The following is a 14,443-nucleotide window of genomic DNA, read 5'->3' on the forward strand; positions in this document are numbered from 1 at the left end:
TTAACCAAATCATCTTGCTCTTTAATTTTTGACATAATTCATTGCTGGAACCATAGCTATCCCTAGCTATTATTAAAACAAAGAAGAGTTAAGCTTTTCATAGTTGACAAAGGAAGAGTACTGGACATTGATATATACTAATATTTCTATTATTATTTTCAATTATTTGGAATTAGAATAACGCTCAGGTGAAATAACTTTTATATGCTATTCATCTTAAGTGTGGTTTCCTAAAAATGCTTTATTACATACCACAGTTAGTTACATTCACACATCATATTCATCTGAAATTAAAATTAAATAAACTGTTTTATGCGTTAGCACAGTATTTGAATCTTATTTGTATTGATCATCATGCTTCATAGAAACTTCATCCCGTCAGATAAGTCATAAATAGCAATAGCACTTACACTGATATACCGCTTTGCACTGCTTTATAGCCCTCTCTAAGCAGTTTACAGAGTCAGCATATTTCTCCCAGCACACTGGGTACTCATTTTATCGACCTTGAAAGGATGTGTCAGGGTCTGAGGATGATGTTGTCCCAGACCCCTCAGGCATTGGGGGAAGTGATCAACTGGATGGAGATCTGCCTGGGACAGATACAGGGGAAGATCGGCTTCTGATAGCCAATTGCTGATAGGCAGCAATCCCCTCTGATGCGGAACAGCTGCTTCCCCCACTCAATCCAAGGGCACAGAGGGCAGAATATAGGCAAACTCTGGAAGGGCTGTGCCATTCCTCCTCAAAAAAAACACCTGGGTGGATTGACTTAAAGAGAAGCTGTGGGGAGTCTTTGTTTTGGCTTACATTCCCCTAGCTTTGACTTGTGCCTTTTGCCTTACTAGCCTTGAGTTCTGTCTTTTGTCTTGCCTTACCTTGACAACTGCCTTTTACTTTGTACCTTGTCTTTGCTTTGAGCCTTTTTATCTTGACTTTGCCTCATGGACTTGCTTAACTGGGTGGACTGGGCTTGAGATCCTAGACCTTGCTCTGTGACCATGCACCTACTCTGTGGACTTTCTTTGTTCTATACAGGCTATTGTTTGGGGAATTGAGGGTAGCTGCTTTCAGAGTAGCATGGGGTGGAGCCTTACCAGTCATTGGAGGGCCATTTGGTACAAAATTTACTTAGAATCTTAGAGCAATAAAGGACTCTCTAAAAGTCACCCATGTGCCAGTCAGGATCAACCTCTTGGCAGTGGAATACACAGTTAGCCTGCAATACTGCATTCTAACCACTGCACCACCACAGCGCATGCTCAAATAGGCAACTGATGACAGCTTTTTTATTAAGTGAAATATGATATAAGATAGATAGATAGATAGATAGATAGATAGATAGATAGATAGATAGATAGATAGATAGATAGATAGATAATAGATGATAATGTATATCAAGATACAACATATTTTTCTTTGTGACTATGTAATGATTTGAGCTATTTGTTCAGAGCTAAGCTTATGTGGTACGGGTATAATCATTTGTTCAGTAACCATTTGAAGGTATGATGGCATTGAATGAATAGTATTTATGCCTGGTTATTGAAGTTATGGATATCGTAGCACCCCTACAGCCATACGGTGAAAATTCACATATTTGATAGCCTGCCCACATTTACATTGCAAGATGCACTTCAACTGCCCACCACCACCTACTCTATCTTTCCCATCACCATCACCTTTGCCAGTATTATACCACTCCTGCTGCCCCCAGATGACCTTCATCATCTTTTTCCTTTGGCTGCTGCTGAGGCTGCCAGGCTCTTTGTGAGTGCAGCAAGGTTAGGGGTGATTGCTGCCAAGGCAAGGCATCATGCAAGCATTTAAAATTTCTGTTGCACTTCAAATTTTTAAAAGAACTTTTTAGCACATAAGCAATCAATTAATTGCAGTTTCAAACTTTTCAATATCTCACTATTTGATCCCATAGCACTGTACTGGTACAATTATGAATATTTCAAGATGAGCTTATGCAAAAAAACAAATTCGAATGAGCCAACATTTTTTATCATCTTCTCATCAGGAGCAGCAGCTGGTTCTGTAAGCCAAATTTCTTTTGCTAATAGTTCATATAAGAAAACATAAATTTGTGAAATTTATTAGGCCTTCCGCAAAGCCCTTAAAACCTGGCTGTTCTGACAGGTCTGGGGCTAAAGAGCTGTTGCCCCCGTCTCGAATGGTATGACTGTCGTGTGTTTTAAATTATGCATTGTTTTGTGTCGTTTTTTAATTTTTTGTCTGTATCCCCCCTTCCCTGGTTTGAGTTGTGAGCCGCCCTGAGTCCCCTTCGGGGGAAAAGGGTGACATATAAATAAAATAAACATTCAAACATTCAAACATTTTAAATTAATGATGTTGACTGAACAAAATAAATTTTAAAATACACGTAATTAGATGAAGTTTAAAAATATTTACTTCTTTGAAATAGTGATCAATAAGAAGGAACTCATCTGCTTTGGACATGCAACTAGATGATAAATCAGATGCTCAACCAAGGGAAGCAGAAGTTGGAGATTTACACTTTCGAGCTTTGGTGTTGGAGAAAACTCCTGAAAATATCATGGATAACCAAGAAAACATAGATCACTCCACAAAATATAGGTTAAACTTCACTTAATGTGCAAACCACCAGGCATAAATTATATTCTGGACAAATGCTAAGACCTAGCGCTCTTAGATATCTATAATACTGGAAAAGGTGGAAGAACAAAGAACATGACAAGTCTCAGCAAGATGGACAGACTCTTATTACAAACACAATGGATATACAGTAATATTGAAAGTTCAAAGGACCAGGTTAGGAACAGTTCATGTTGGAGTTCTATCCATACAATCATCAACAGTCAATACTGATTTGATGGCACATAATTATAACCAGAAGATTTGAAAAGTTTAATTTTTTGATTTTTTTTTTTCCTTAGGAAGTCAGCTATCATGTCATTTTGTAGTCTTTTCTTTCCTAGGCTAAATGTACCTAGTGCTTCTAGTCATTTTGGAAAAAAATTCTTCAAGACCCTTTACAATCCTGATTGTCTTTCAGATTGTAAATGTTCTTCCTTAAGTGTGTTGTCCAATACACTAGGTGTCTCCTGATCAATGTTAAATATAAATGAAGAATGGTTTCGCTCGATTTAATATTGTATTTCTGTTGATGTAGAGTAGGATTGCATTTATTTTGTTTTTGATTACTTTTTGCAGCCTGTAATTCATAATTGAATCATGTTATACTTGTCCTCCACCAAAACACGGATACTTTTCCATGTACTGCTTCCCAATACCAACTCTCCCCAGGGTAGGAAGAATTTTGCTCATTCCAGAATTTTTATATGTGGAAAACACAACACCTTTATGTTGATTTTATCTCTCATCATAACATTTTCTAACTCCTGATCCAAGTCATGTATTCATCTGTTGAAAGTGCACAGTCTAAGACTGGGCAAAGATATTTTTAACATTGACACATACACTTTTGGTATGATTATTCAATATATTTGACATCCAACTAATAGTAGCACTGTCAAGTTCATGTTTTGCCATCTTATTTATCAAGATTTAATGGTAGATTTGTTAAATATTTTGCTGAAGTCAAGCTACTATACTATATGTGTAATGCATTCTTTATTAGCTAAACTGATCACACTGACAAAAAGAAAATCTGCCTAGCTATCTTTAATTAGTCAAATGAATGTGGTTTAATTTAATGAATTTTTGTAATAACTAGATATTGAATTGGTTATTACATTATTAGCTATCAAATTGGTTATTACATTATAAGAACTCCATCACTATTCTTTGTAAATATATGCACAAAACAGAAATTGATTACATAAATTTGGGTTATGTATATTGTTTTTTATAAAGTGTTCTTTTAAATTAGATTTTTAATATTATTTTTTAAAGTTGTTATATAGTTGAAACTATTACGATACAAGTAGTAACTTTTTTGTTTTAATGAACAATTACAACTTGCTAAAATTTTCACATGTTTTATTCCATGTAAATTTTCCCAATAGGAATAAGCTCCTGCTTTAGAATAGAATCAATATTTGATATTTTATTTCAATTGGCTATCCAGTTAGAATATTAAATGTTAAAAGTTTATCACAGTACAATTAGAAAAAGAGTGAACAAGTATGGTTTGTTTGGAAGGGTTGCCAAGAGAATCACAAGACTTCTGGAACAGTGTATTTGGACAGATGAGACCAAAGTGAAAATGTTTGGTCATAACACACAGTGTTATGTTTGGTGAAAACCAAACCCAGCATATCAGCACAAACATTACATACCAATTCTCAAGCATGGTGATGGAGGAGTAATGGTTTGGGCTTGTTTTGTAGGACCATGGGCACCTTGCAGTCATTGAATCAACGAAGAACTCCTATATACAAAGCATTCTAGAGCCTAATCCGATGCCATCTGTCCAACAGCTAAAGCCAGGCTGACATTTGGTCATGCAACAGGGCAATGATTCCAAGGTCACCGGCAAATCTATAATAGAATGGGTGTGTGTGTGTGTGTGGGAGAATCAATAGCCTAGTCAAAGTCCAGACCTCAATCCGATTGAAATACTGTGATGGGAACTTAAGAGAGCTGTGAATAAACAAATGCCCATAGAACTGAAACAGTGTTGTAAAAAATAGTGAGCCATAATTCCTCCACAACAGTGTGAGAGACTGATAATTTATGCAAAAAATGATTACTTCAAGTTATTGCTGATAAAGCTGATTCTATAAGCTATTGAATCATAAGGTGTACTTAGTTTTTCACAAATGACTTCTCCATTTTGGCTTTCTTTTTGTAAATTAAATAATGACGTGGTGTAATAAGTCATATGTTGTTTATCTGAAGTTGTATACCTATTTTTAAGACCTGCAAAGGACCAGATGATTTTTACTATGTTCTGATATGTAAAACCATAGAACTCAAAAAGTTTATTTTTCATATCTGTACATATTTTTTCTTTCTTCTTTTATATCCCCTTTTTCTTCTATTTTGTGTAGTATCATTATTCTCTTCATTTATTCTTCCTAATAATTTTTTAGAAATAGAAATGCATACTTTAATAATATGTTAATTCTGCTAAACATTTACATTCCAATTTTGAAAGTTACACTATTTGCATTTTGGCCACTTAATATTTATGAGTATTTTCCTTGCAGATTGCAGCTACATTAACTTTACCATTTGATGTAATAAAAACATACCGACAGACTGAGCTTTGGGAACTTGATATTACACAATGTAAGTTTTTTTAAGATTCAGAAGTATTCTAATTCCATAATGTCTTCATATTTTAATATACATAAACCCTATTTGGTGCTTCAGGCTTTTATTATTGATGTGTTTATAATATCAAGAATTGAATATATTCAATCCTAGAGTACCTGAATCTGCAGAATGGTGCAGGCAATGTTGTTACTATGTAAGAAGGAAAATAATATTCAGAAAATGTTAAATTACATTATACATTTTTGAACACATTCTTAAAAACTTGATGTCATATTTGAAAAGGACTTTTTCGTGTTTATAACGTATAGCTATAGGATAGAAAACACAATCTCTTATTACAAATACTACTGTATAAATTTACTTCTAAAGGTTAGTATAGTGCCTTCCAACTATAAGGAATATGACTTCTGATTATAGGGAATAGACCGTATTTTTCGCCCCATAAGATGCACCTGATCATAAGACACACCTAGCTTTAGAGGAGGAAAACAAGACCAAACAAAATCAGACGGAGTCTGTGAGTACCGCAGTTAGGTGTCCTCTCCTCCACATCCCAGCTCTGCCTATTGACTCCTGCATTGCAGAAAAGAGACAGAAGAGGTGGGGTTCAGCATTGTAAACGGATTTCGCCGCCCCAGCCAGGTTGCTATTCACCAAAGGACTAGAACCATTTCCATCTACTTTTGGGGGGTGGGAATATGTCTTATGGATCAAAAAATACGGTAATAGGATGCTTTTGTTTTGCAGGTTTTTTGTGTGTCATTTTAAGTGGACTTACTTTAAATCATGTTTGTTAAACTGCCTTATAGTTAAAAGACAAGAAATGTTCAGAACAGATTCTCACTGTATCCCATCTGAAAATAGTCTCTAAAGATTAATGTTATTATCATACAGTGGGTAAAACTAAGTTGACATTAAATCATACTAAAAAAAAGTGTAGAAAAATGAAATGCCTTTTCTTTTACTCAGCTCCACAGAAGAAAACTAGATCAATATGGGAAGTAATGAAGAGAATTGTGATTGAAAATGGATTTACTGGATTATTTACTGGTAAATTCTTGTTTGCTGCTGACTATAAAATATTTTATTTCTATATATTACACATATAGCAATATCAAAGTTTTTACTACATAAACTAAGAAAGCTTTACCACACTGCAGATTTCCCTATAAACTGTTTTGCCAGCTTTGAAAAATAAAATTCCAAAATAAATAAAATCTTAGGGATAAACTCAATAAATTAGTTTGGAAATATTTATTACCATCTTTGATGAAAGACTGCTAAAAAGGCCATATAAGAAATTGATCTGTTAAGTATATTAAAAAGTAGAATAAAACAATTTTGACACCTTAATATAGCCTTATGTTTAAAAGTCTGTATCAACTTGAGGTGGAATCAAAAGTGACTATTGACAAAAAAAAATAGCTTATATTCCAAAATGTGTAATTTGGTATTGACCAAGGAAATTAAATTCCTTTAAAATTCTCATATAATCTGATTAATTTCTTAATCAAATTACTAGTGGCTCAAAATGAATGAATCTCATAAAGATTGCAAATATCAGGGATTTGTCAGAGTTGCCATTATGTGTACATTTGTGTTTGTGTTGGTCTAGTGCCATGATGGCTAACCTATGGCATGTGTGCCCAAAGTGGCATGCGAAGCCATGTTGCCTGGCATGCGTAGCCTTGCTTGTTTGTGTCCCGGGTTTCTGGCATGCCGGCCAGCTGATTGACGGGTGCACATGTGCGCCAGAGCCCGGAAGTTCAGCTTTTCCAGAGCACAATCCCTTCATATGCACAGCAGTGCGGAAAACCATCCTGTGCATGCGTGCTGGCCAGCTGATCATTGGGATCGCATGCACACTAGAAACCGGAAGTTCAGCTTTTATGGAGTGCGGCCTTAATGAGCGCATGCACACATCATGTTTCCCCAGGACCTTTTTGGCATTCTGTCACCATCACTGATCTAGTGGTTAAAATATCATACTTAAAATAGAAGACTGTGAGTTCAAGTTTCACCTAAGTTATGAAAGCCAACTGGATGACTTTGGGCTCTCTTACCCAACCCATATTACAGTGTTGTTGTTGTAGGGAAAATAGGAGAAAAATGTGTTATTTGTAAAAATAATCAATGCAGGATACAAATAAATACATATAAATAAATAAAATCAAAAAATAATTTGACTAACATCCCAATTATACAGAATTTATTCTCAAGCATGTTTTAATACCACATTGTTAGCTTGTATGTAGCATTAAGTTATCATGCAGATCCATTTTAAATATTTCTATGGAAATATAAAAAAGCAAGCAGTGGTTTTATAAACAGTATATTGTTTTGGAAGTTATTTTTCAATATCTAGTTTTTTGTGATACCTCATTTTTCAATGCCTATAATTTTCTTTCCCACAGGTATTATTCCAAGACTGACAAAAATTGCTCCTGCTTGTGCCATAATGATCAGCACATATGAATACGGGAAAATTTTCTTTCGTACATTAAATAAAGACAAAGATATGAAGAACTATTAATGTTGTTTCTGTAAAATTGAAATATCAGTACTTAGTATGCATAAAGGTCCACATAAGCTGTATTTTATTACATAGATTTTACTTCCATTGCACATGCATCCATGCCTCTACCAGCATTATGTTCAGAATTATTCCCTGTAAGTTTGATATTCCCAAAACCTCTATCATGCTTCAAACATAAAATATAGTTAATCTTGCATAAACATATGGTAAAGAAAAGATTGAAATAAGCATATGTTTCTGCAAAAGAAGTAAGTACATAAACTTTAAAGCAATTTTCAGATACATACAGTGGTACCTCAGTATTTGACTGCTCTAAAAGTTATAGAATTTTGTACTTGATACATTTTATACAAAAAAATTGTTTTGGTAATTGACATTTGTTTGGTGCTCAACACACAAGCTAGAACTTCTTGATATCAGCTGCTTCATGATTCCCTGCCGTTTCCAGCCCAAAAAGAGGGTCACATGTTATCTGTGGCCCTATGCACATCCTCTTGCGTTCTTAGTTTTTCTGTGGTCATTTTGTATATTTTTGTGCTTTTCTTCTAATCATGGATCCTAAGTAAAAGAAGAGTAATAGTGTTGAGCAGAAAAGAAAATTGCTTACACCACCAAGAAAAAAAGAGGGGAAAATAGACAAATATGACAGCGGCATTAGCATTACTGATTTACTAGAGAATACAGTGTGCCTAGAACAATATCATTAAGAATAAAGAAGTGTTCCCAAACACTTGAAGTTGAACACTTGAACTGTTGATTTTGGTAAACAAAAACAAGAAGCAGTGGATGACATTGCATCAGAAGGTATGATATGTGAAAAAGTGAAGGACTGTTATCTTACCTGAACGGTAGTTCTCTATGTGCTGCGGGAGAATCCAAGCATGCGTTCAACTTCAGTTTGTCTGTCCAGTGATAGAGTTAATTTTAGAGTCTTTTAGCCATGCCTCCCGACTTAACTGCCTCAGTTTCTCAACAAAGATGTGGATCATAAGAAGACTTTGACAACCTGATGCGTGTTTTGACTTGATTATCTTCATGTAATCTGGATGTGGACCCAGACTTTTGGGTGGAGCTGGATTCTCCCGTAGCACACAGAGATCTACCATTCAGGTAAAACAATGGTCCTTCTGTGCGCTGCTTGGAGAGTCCAAGCATGGAATATGCCCAAGCTTAATGTCCTATGGGCGGGATGACAAACTGTCCGGGGCCCTGTCAGCTTCATAGATTGCTTGTAGGACCCTGCCCAAACGATGCCTCAGCAAATGAATCAAGTTTATAATTTTTGATGAACGGCAGTGGGGTTCCTCCACTGAAGCTTGATTAGCCCAAGCTGCTATGGTGGTTCCGCTGCAAGTGGAGTGAGCCGTGATACAGCCAGGTGGCTGTTTGGATTGTTGTTCATAGGATAGCACAATGCACGCCCTCAACCCTTTGCCAATAACAGTTGATGACATCTTGCCCATGGAGACGGCTGAAAGGACACAAATAATGATTCAGTTCGATGAAAGGAAGCCATTCTCTTGATGTAACATCGAATCGTCCCTCTGACATCCAAATTATGCCATGGTTTTTTGGTGGGATGAGTGGCATTGTGGCAAAACTCAGGTAAAATTACTTCCTTAGACCTGTGAAAATGAGAGTTTATTTTAGGGATGAATGATTGGTACAGTATGAGGATGATCTTGTCAGGCCGAATGATGCACAGGTTTTCTTGGACAGACAGTGTTGCCAGCTCTGAAATACACCTTGCGGAAGTAACTGCCACAAGGAAGGCAACTTTCAGTGTCAGGTGGATTGATGAGAGCCTGTAATACCAGGAAAAGATCCCATGTGAGATATTGGTGAATTACAGGTGGTCGCAGATTAGCTGCACACAGGAGGAGAGTAGACGCAGATGTCTTGAGAGAGTGCAATTGGAGCCTGATCTTAGAATTGTTGATAAGATGGTGATCTGCCTTTGAACAGTGTTTGGGGCAAGCCCCTTGTCAAGTCCATGTTGAAGGAATTCGAGCACCTGAGGAATGGAGGCCGAAGTGGACTTGATGGAATTGGAGCACCACCTGCAGAAGGTGGCCCAGGTTGTGTCGTAAATGCGGATAGTAGAGTCACGTCTGGAAGCCTGTATGGTCTGGCTGACCCACCCAGAGAATTTCCTTTTTCTTAGGCGGTCCCTCTCAAGTGCCAGATTGTTAACTGAGGTTCTGGGTAGTCTAGCACCCCCTGGCTGAGAGATACCCTGTCCTGGGGTATCCTCCATGGGTGGGAGACCAGCAGACTGAATAGGTCCATGAACCATGGACGTCGGGGCCACCTCTGCTCTCTTGATGAGGATCTTCCTGACCACTTGTGGGATGAGAGCAAGCAAGGGAAACACATACAGGAGAGCTGGTGGCCATGGACTACAGAGGGCATCGGTTCCTTCTGCATCTTTTGTCGGAAATCTGGAGAAAAGCTTCGGCATGTGTGTATTCTCCTGTCAGGCGAATGGATCCACTTGTGGTCGGCTGAATATGTCGGAGAGCTATTGAAAGAGGTCCAGATGAAGTCCCCACTCCTTGTGTTCAATGGTAGACCTATTGAGTCAGTGTGCCTGAGTGTTGGTTGTTCCTGAGATGTGCTCAGCTCGGATGGATAGTAAATGAGTTTCCCCCCCCTCCAGACACAGTTTCTCCTCCTCCTGCATTAGGGCCTTGGAATGAGTGCCCTCTTGGCGGTTGACATGGCCTTGGTGGCCACATTGTCCCTGAGCAGGAGGATGTGTTGGCTGAGAACTCAATCCCTGAAGCGGCGTAGGGCTAGGTGTGGGGCCCTCAGTTCCAGCCAGTTGACGCTGTTCTCCAGCTCCTGTGACCAACACCCTTGAGACAGTTGTGATTGAAGGTGTGCCCCCCAACCAGACAGGCTGACGTCTAACGTCACTGTTGCCCGATGTGGTTCCTTAAAGAAAGAACCTTTCTGTATCGTTGGAAAAGTCCACCAAAGAAGCGAAATGCAGATTTGTGGAGAAATGTGCATCTTGATGTAGGAGTTGCTTCTTTTGGTTTGCTGGTGTGAAAACAGGAGCCACTGTAATGATTGGGCATGCAACCTTGCCCAGGGAATGATCGACAAGCAAGAGATCATTTTCCCTAGCAGGAGGGGAAGTTGTATCAGTGGCACTTGGCATTGCGATTGAATGGAGGTGACCATCTGTCGTAGATTAGAGGGACACTCTGCAGGCCAAGGTGTCGATCATGGCCCCTAAGTGCAAGAGTCTGCTAATGGGCTGGAGATGACTCTTCTCCATGTTTACGAAGGTGCCATGATTCTATAGGACGAGCATCATGATATGCATATGCCGGTGTGCCTGTCTTGACAGATGATGACTGGATAGAATGTCGTCCAAGTAACATTGTACTCACACCAGTTGGGATCGGAGGTATACTGCTACTGCTGCTAACAGTTTTGTGAAAGTCCTGAGGGGCGATGACAGGCTGAATGGCAGGGTATGATACTGAAAGTGGTGCCCTGCATAGTGGAACTGCAGGAACCTTCTGTGTGATGGTCTGATGGGTATGTGCAGGTAAGCCTCCCTGAGGTCTATGGACAAGAGTAGATCCCCCTCCAAATGCTGCCTAGGATGGAATTTAGGGACTGCATTTTAAAGCTTTTGTATGCTACATGGGAGTTAAGCCTTTTGAGATTCAAAATGAATCTGCACCCCTCCCTCACCCCCGAACTCTTGGGTACTAGGAACAGTATGAAGTAGAATTCTAGACCTTCCTGACCCGATGGAACCGGTCCTATCACCTTGATGTCTATGAGCTGGCAGATCTCAGTTTCCATCAATTCTGTCTTTGAGGGATTCTTGGGAGTGGGGCAACTCAGAAAGTGGTGGGGTGGTGGAGAGAGAAATTCTATGTTGAGTCCCAGCCTCACCATCTGGAAAACCCAGGCATCCGTGGTCGTCTCCTTCCACTGGGGTAAGAAGTCCTGTAGACAACCACCAATGGGCAAGGTGAGTCAATAGTCACTTTGCTCTCCAGAAGGGCTTGTTATTAACACCTTCCCCTGGTAATGTTGTCTGCCATAGGGCTGTTGCCTATCTCTCTGTCCTGGAACCTATTAGCCCCCTGGGAATATGATCTCTGAAACTGGGGACCTTGTGTTCCAAGTCAGCCTGATGAAAGAGTTGTTTGCGGGAGTATAGGGAGACACTGTTATTTGTATGCTTGCACTGGTCTGGTAAGACCTTTTTCTTATCTTTGGTCTCCAACAATACAGGGCCAAGGGCCTCCCCAAAGAGTTTATATCCTTTTAATGGGGCCAAGCAAGGCTCCACTTGGACTGCATGTCTGCCTGCCAATGGTGAAGCGAAGCTAGATGCCTGGATGTTACGTTACAATGCTCACAATGCAAACTTGGTGGCATTAAGGGTGGCATCCACCGGATATTCTGCAGCTGTCGCCAGATTAAGTCCTGGCAGAGCCTGGAATCCTCTACAGGAATCTTACATAAAAGATATATTTATTTATTTATTAAAAGTTGCCTCAGCCACATGAGGGTGGTCCTATTAAAAAAAGAAGCTGAGGTCGAGGCCTAATAGCCCAGGACACAGCTTGGTGAACCTTCCTGAAAGAGGACTCTGCTCTCTTGTCCTTCGCCTTCAGCCCTTCTGTGAGATCAGAAGGAATAAGTGCTGATGAGGTGAGTGCGGCCACAGGGGAATCTTCCTTGGACCACTAGTAGGTTCTCCATTTTGGGAGCCACCAAATACAATCGTTTGTCACAGCCCCTGGGAGCTGGGATGGAACCTGGCTATGCCCATTGGCATTGGACAACATCTAAGAAGAGTTGGGGAGCAGGAATCTCCTCATGCTTGGCCAGAGATTCCAAGAATACGTTATTGCCCTTGGGCGCCTTGGCTGGTGTTTCCTTGGCTGGCTCAGCTGAGATACTGGCCATCTCTGAGCTAGTGACCGGCTTTGCCTTGTGGAGCAGCGACTTGAAAAGTCTGGACCTAAAGAGACTCACAAAGGCATATTTGTCCGGAGTCATATCCTCATCTTCTGAGAGGACCTGCTCAGTAGCTACCTCCTCTGCTGCTAGTGCATCCTCACTTTGTACTGATGGTTTGGGAGAAGGGAGATTCTGAGTGGGAAAGAGGTTATCCCTGCTCTGGGCCTGGGTATCTGGGGCCTGGTTCCTGGTGGAGGCAGAGTTGCACTGCATTGAAGGGTCAATTCCACGGCTTGCAGAATAGCCTGGGAAATATATTCCTGCTGTTCCACAGAAAACCCTGCTGGGGTGGATCTAAGGTCAGCCAAAGACTCAGCCTCCCTGGGTTGCTAGGTAAGTCCTCGGCAGCAATGGGAGAACAATCAAAGGGTGCAAAATCATCTTTGAAACAAGCTGCCTGGAAACCCTGGGAGACCAAAACATCATCTGGGGGCCAATCCTGTGCCTCATCCCTGGCCTGAATAAATTCAAAGGCCTGCCTTGAAGGAGATGAATTATCCCTCAGCACCTTCTGCGCCCTAGCAAACTGTTTCTCCAAAGCCTTAAATCTACTACTGGCATCTCTATCTAATGCAGAGGATTTGTAGGATGATGCTTTAGACCTGCCTGACTTGGTAGACCCCTTGGATGGTGCCTTAGTCCCTCTTTTCTTGGGGCTGGCTGACTGGCCAAAGATGGCCCAGGGAGAAGTTCAGCCACCTCTTGGCACTGATCAGCCATTCTTGATTGTCAGGTAGGCTAGCAATCAGGGCTGCCCCACTTACCACCTCTGGGCCAGGCTTATGTTTTGTTCACCTCCGTAGGCTGTGTTCAGCCTACAGCCTCACCAGCTTGGGACCAAGTACTTGGACAGGGAATGGCCCGGGGCTGGGTTAGGAGAGTGCCCAGGCAGCCTCATTCAAGGACACTGGCACTAGAACCACTCTTGATAATTTTGAAAAGAATTGACATCCATTGTGTTGTGAGGTATGACAAGGCAGTGAATGCTAATAAAAAGGCTGCTTGTGAATTCACCTGTGATGGTTTTTATTTCCCACCAGTTTTTTTAACTGTGATGAGACTGAACTTTTTTGAAAAAAAAAATACCGAGTAGAACCTACCTCACAAAAGAGAATGCATTACCAGATCACAAACTACTGAAAGACATCCTATTGTTTTGTGGGCATGCTAGTGGGGACTTAAAAATCAAGCCTCTACTATGTCTATCATAGTGAAAACCTGTAATTTTTCAAGAAGCATAATGTCATTAAAAATAAAACTCCATGTGATATGGAGAGCAAACAGCAAAGCTTGGGTCATGAGGCAATTTTTCACCAAGTAGATGAAGTGTTTGGTCCCTCTGTGATAAAATATTTGCTGGAGAAAGATTTGCTTCTGAAAACTCTCCTACTAATGGACAATGCACATACCCATCCTCCGGGGTTGGAACATGACTTATTGGAGGAGTCAGCTTCATCACTATAAGATTCTTGTTCCTCATTACTACTCTCACCCAGCCCATGGACTAGCAGGTCATTTCAAACTTCAAAAAGTTTTACTCCAAGGCTTTTTCAGAAGTGTTCTGAAATAATCTCTGACACTCAGTTAACCCTCACAGAATTTTGAATGAAGGGTTTCAATATCCTACCCTGCCTTAACTTGTATTTGTATTTGTATTTTATTGTCACTTATAGGCCG

General features: G+C 40.0%; 1 protein-coding gene across 1 annotated transcript in view; it reads left to right on the plus strand.

The window, feature by feature from the left end:
• SLC25A40 (solute carrier family 25 member 40) overlaps window positions 1–7,765 on the plus strand; it is a 30,966-nt gene extending 23,201 nt beyond the window's left edge. The window contains exons 7-10 of the mRNA XM_032238013.1: window positions 1,934–2,043; window positions 5,163–5,244; window positions 6,202–6,282; window positions 7,647–7,765. Of these exons, the coding sequence (XP_032093904.1) occupies window positions 1,934–2,043; window positions 5,163–5,244; window positions 6,202–6,282; window positions 7,647–7,765 (392 nt within the window). The remainder of the gene's footprint in view (window positions 1–1,933; window positions 2,044–5,162; window positions 5,245–6,201; window positions 6,283–7,646) is intronic.
• Window positions 7,766–14,443: the final 6,678 nt, after the last annotated feature.

The sequence above is a fragment of the Thamnophis elegans genome, chromosome Z (genome assembly GCF_009769535.1).
Source record: "Thamnophis elegans isolate rThaEle1 chromosome Z, rThaEle1.pri, whole genome shotgun sequence".
NCBI lineage: Eukaryota > Metazoa > Chordata > Lepidosauria > Squamata > Colubridae > Thamnophis > Thamnophis elegans.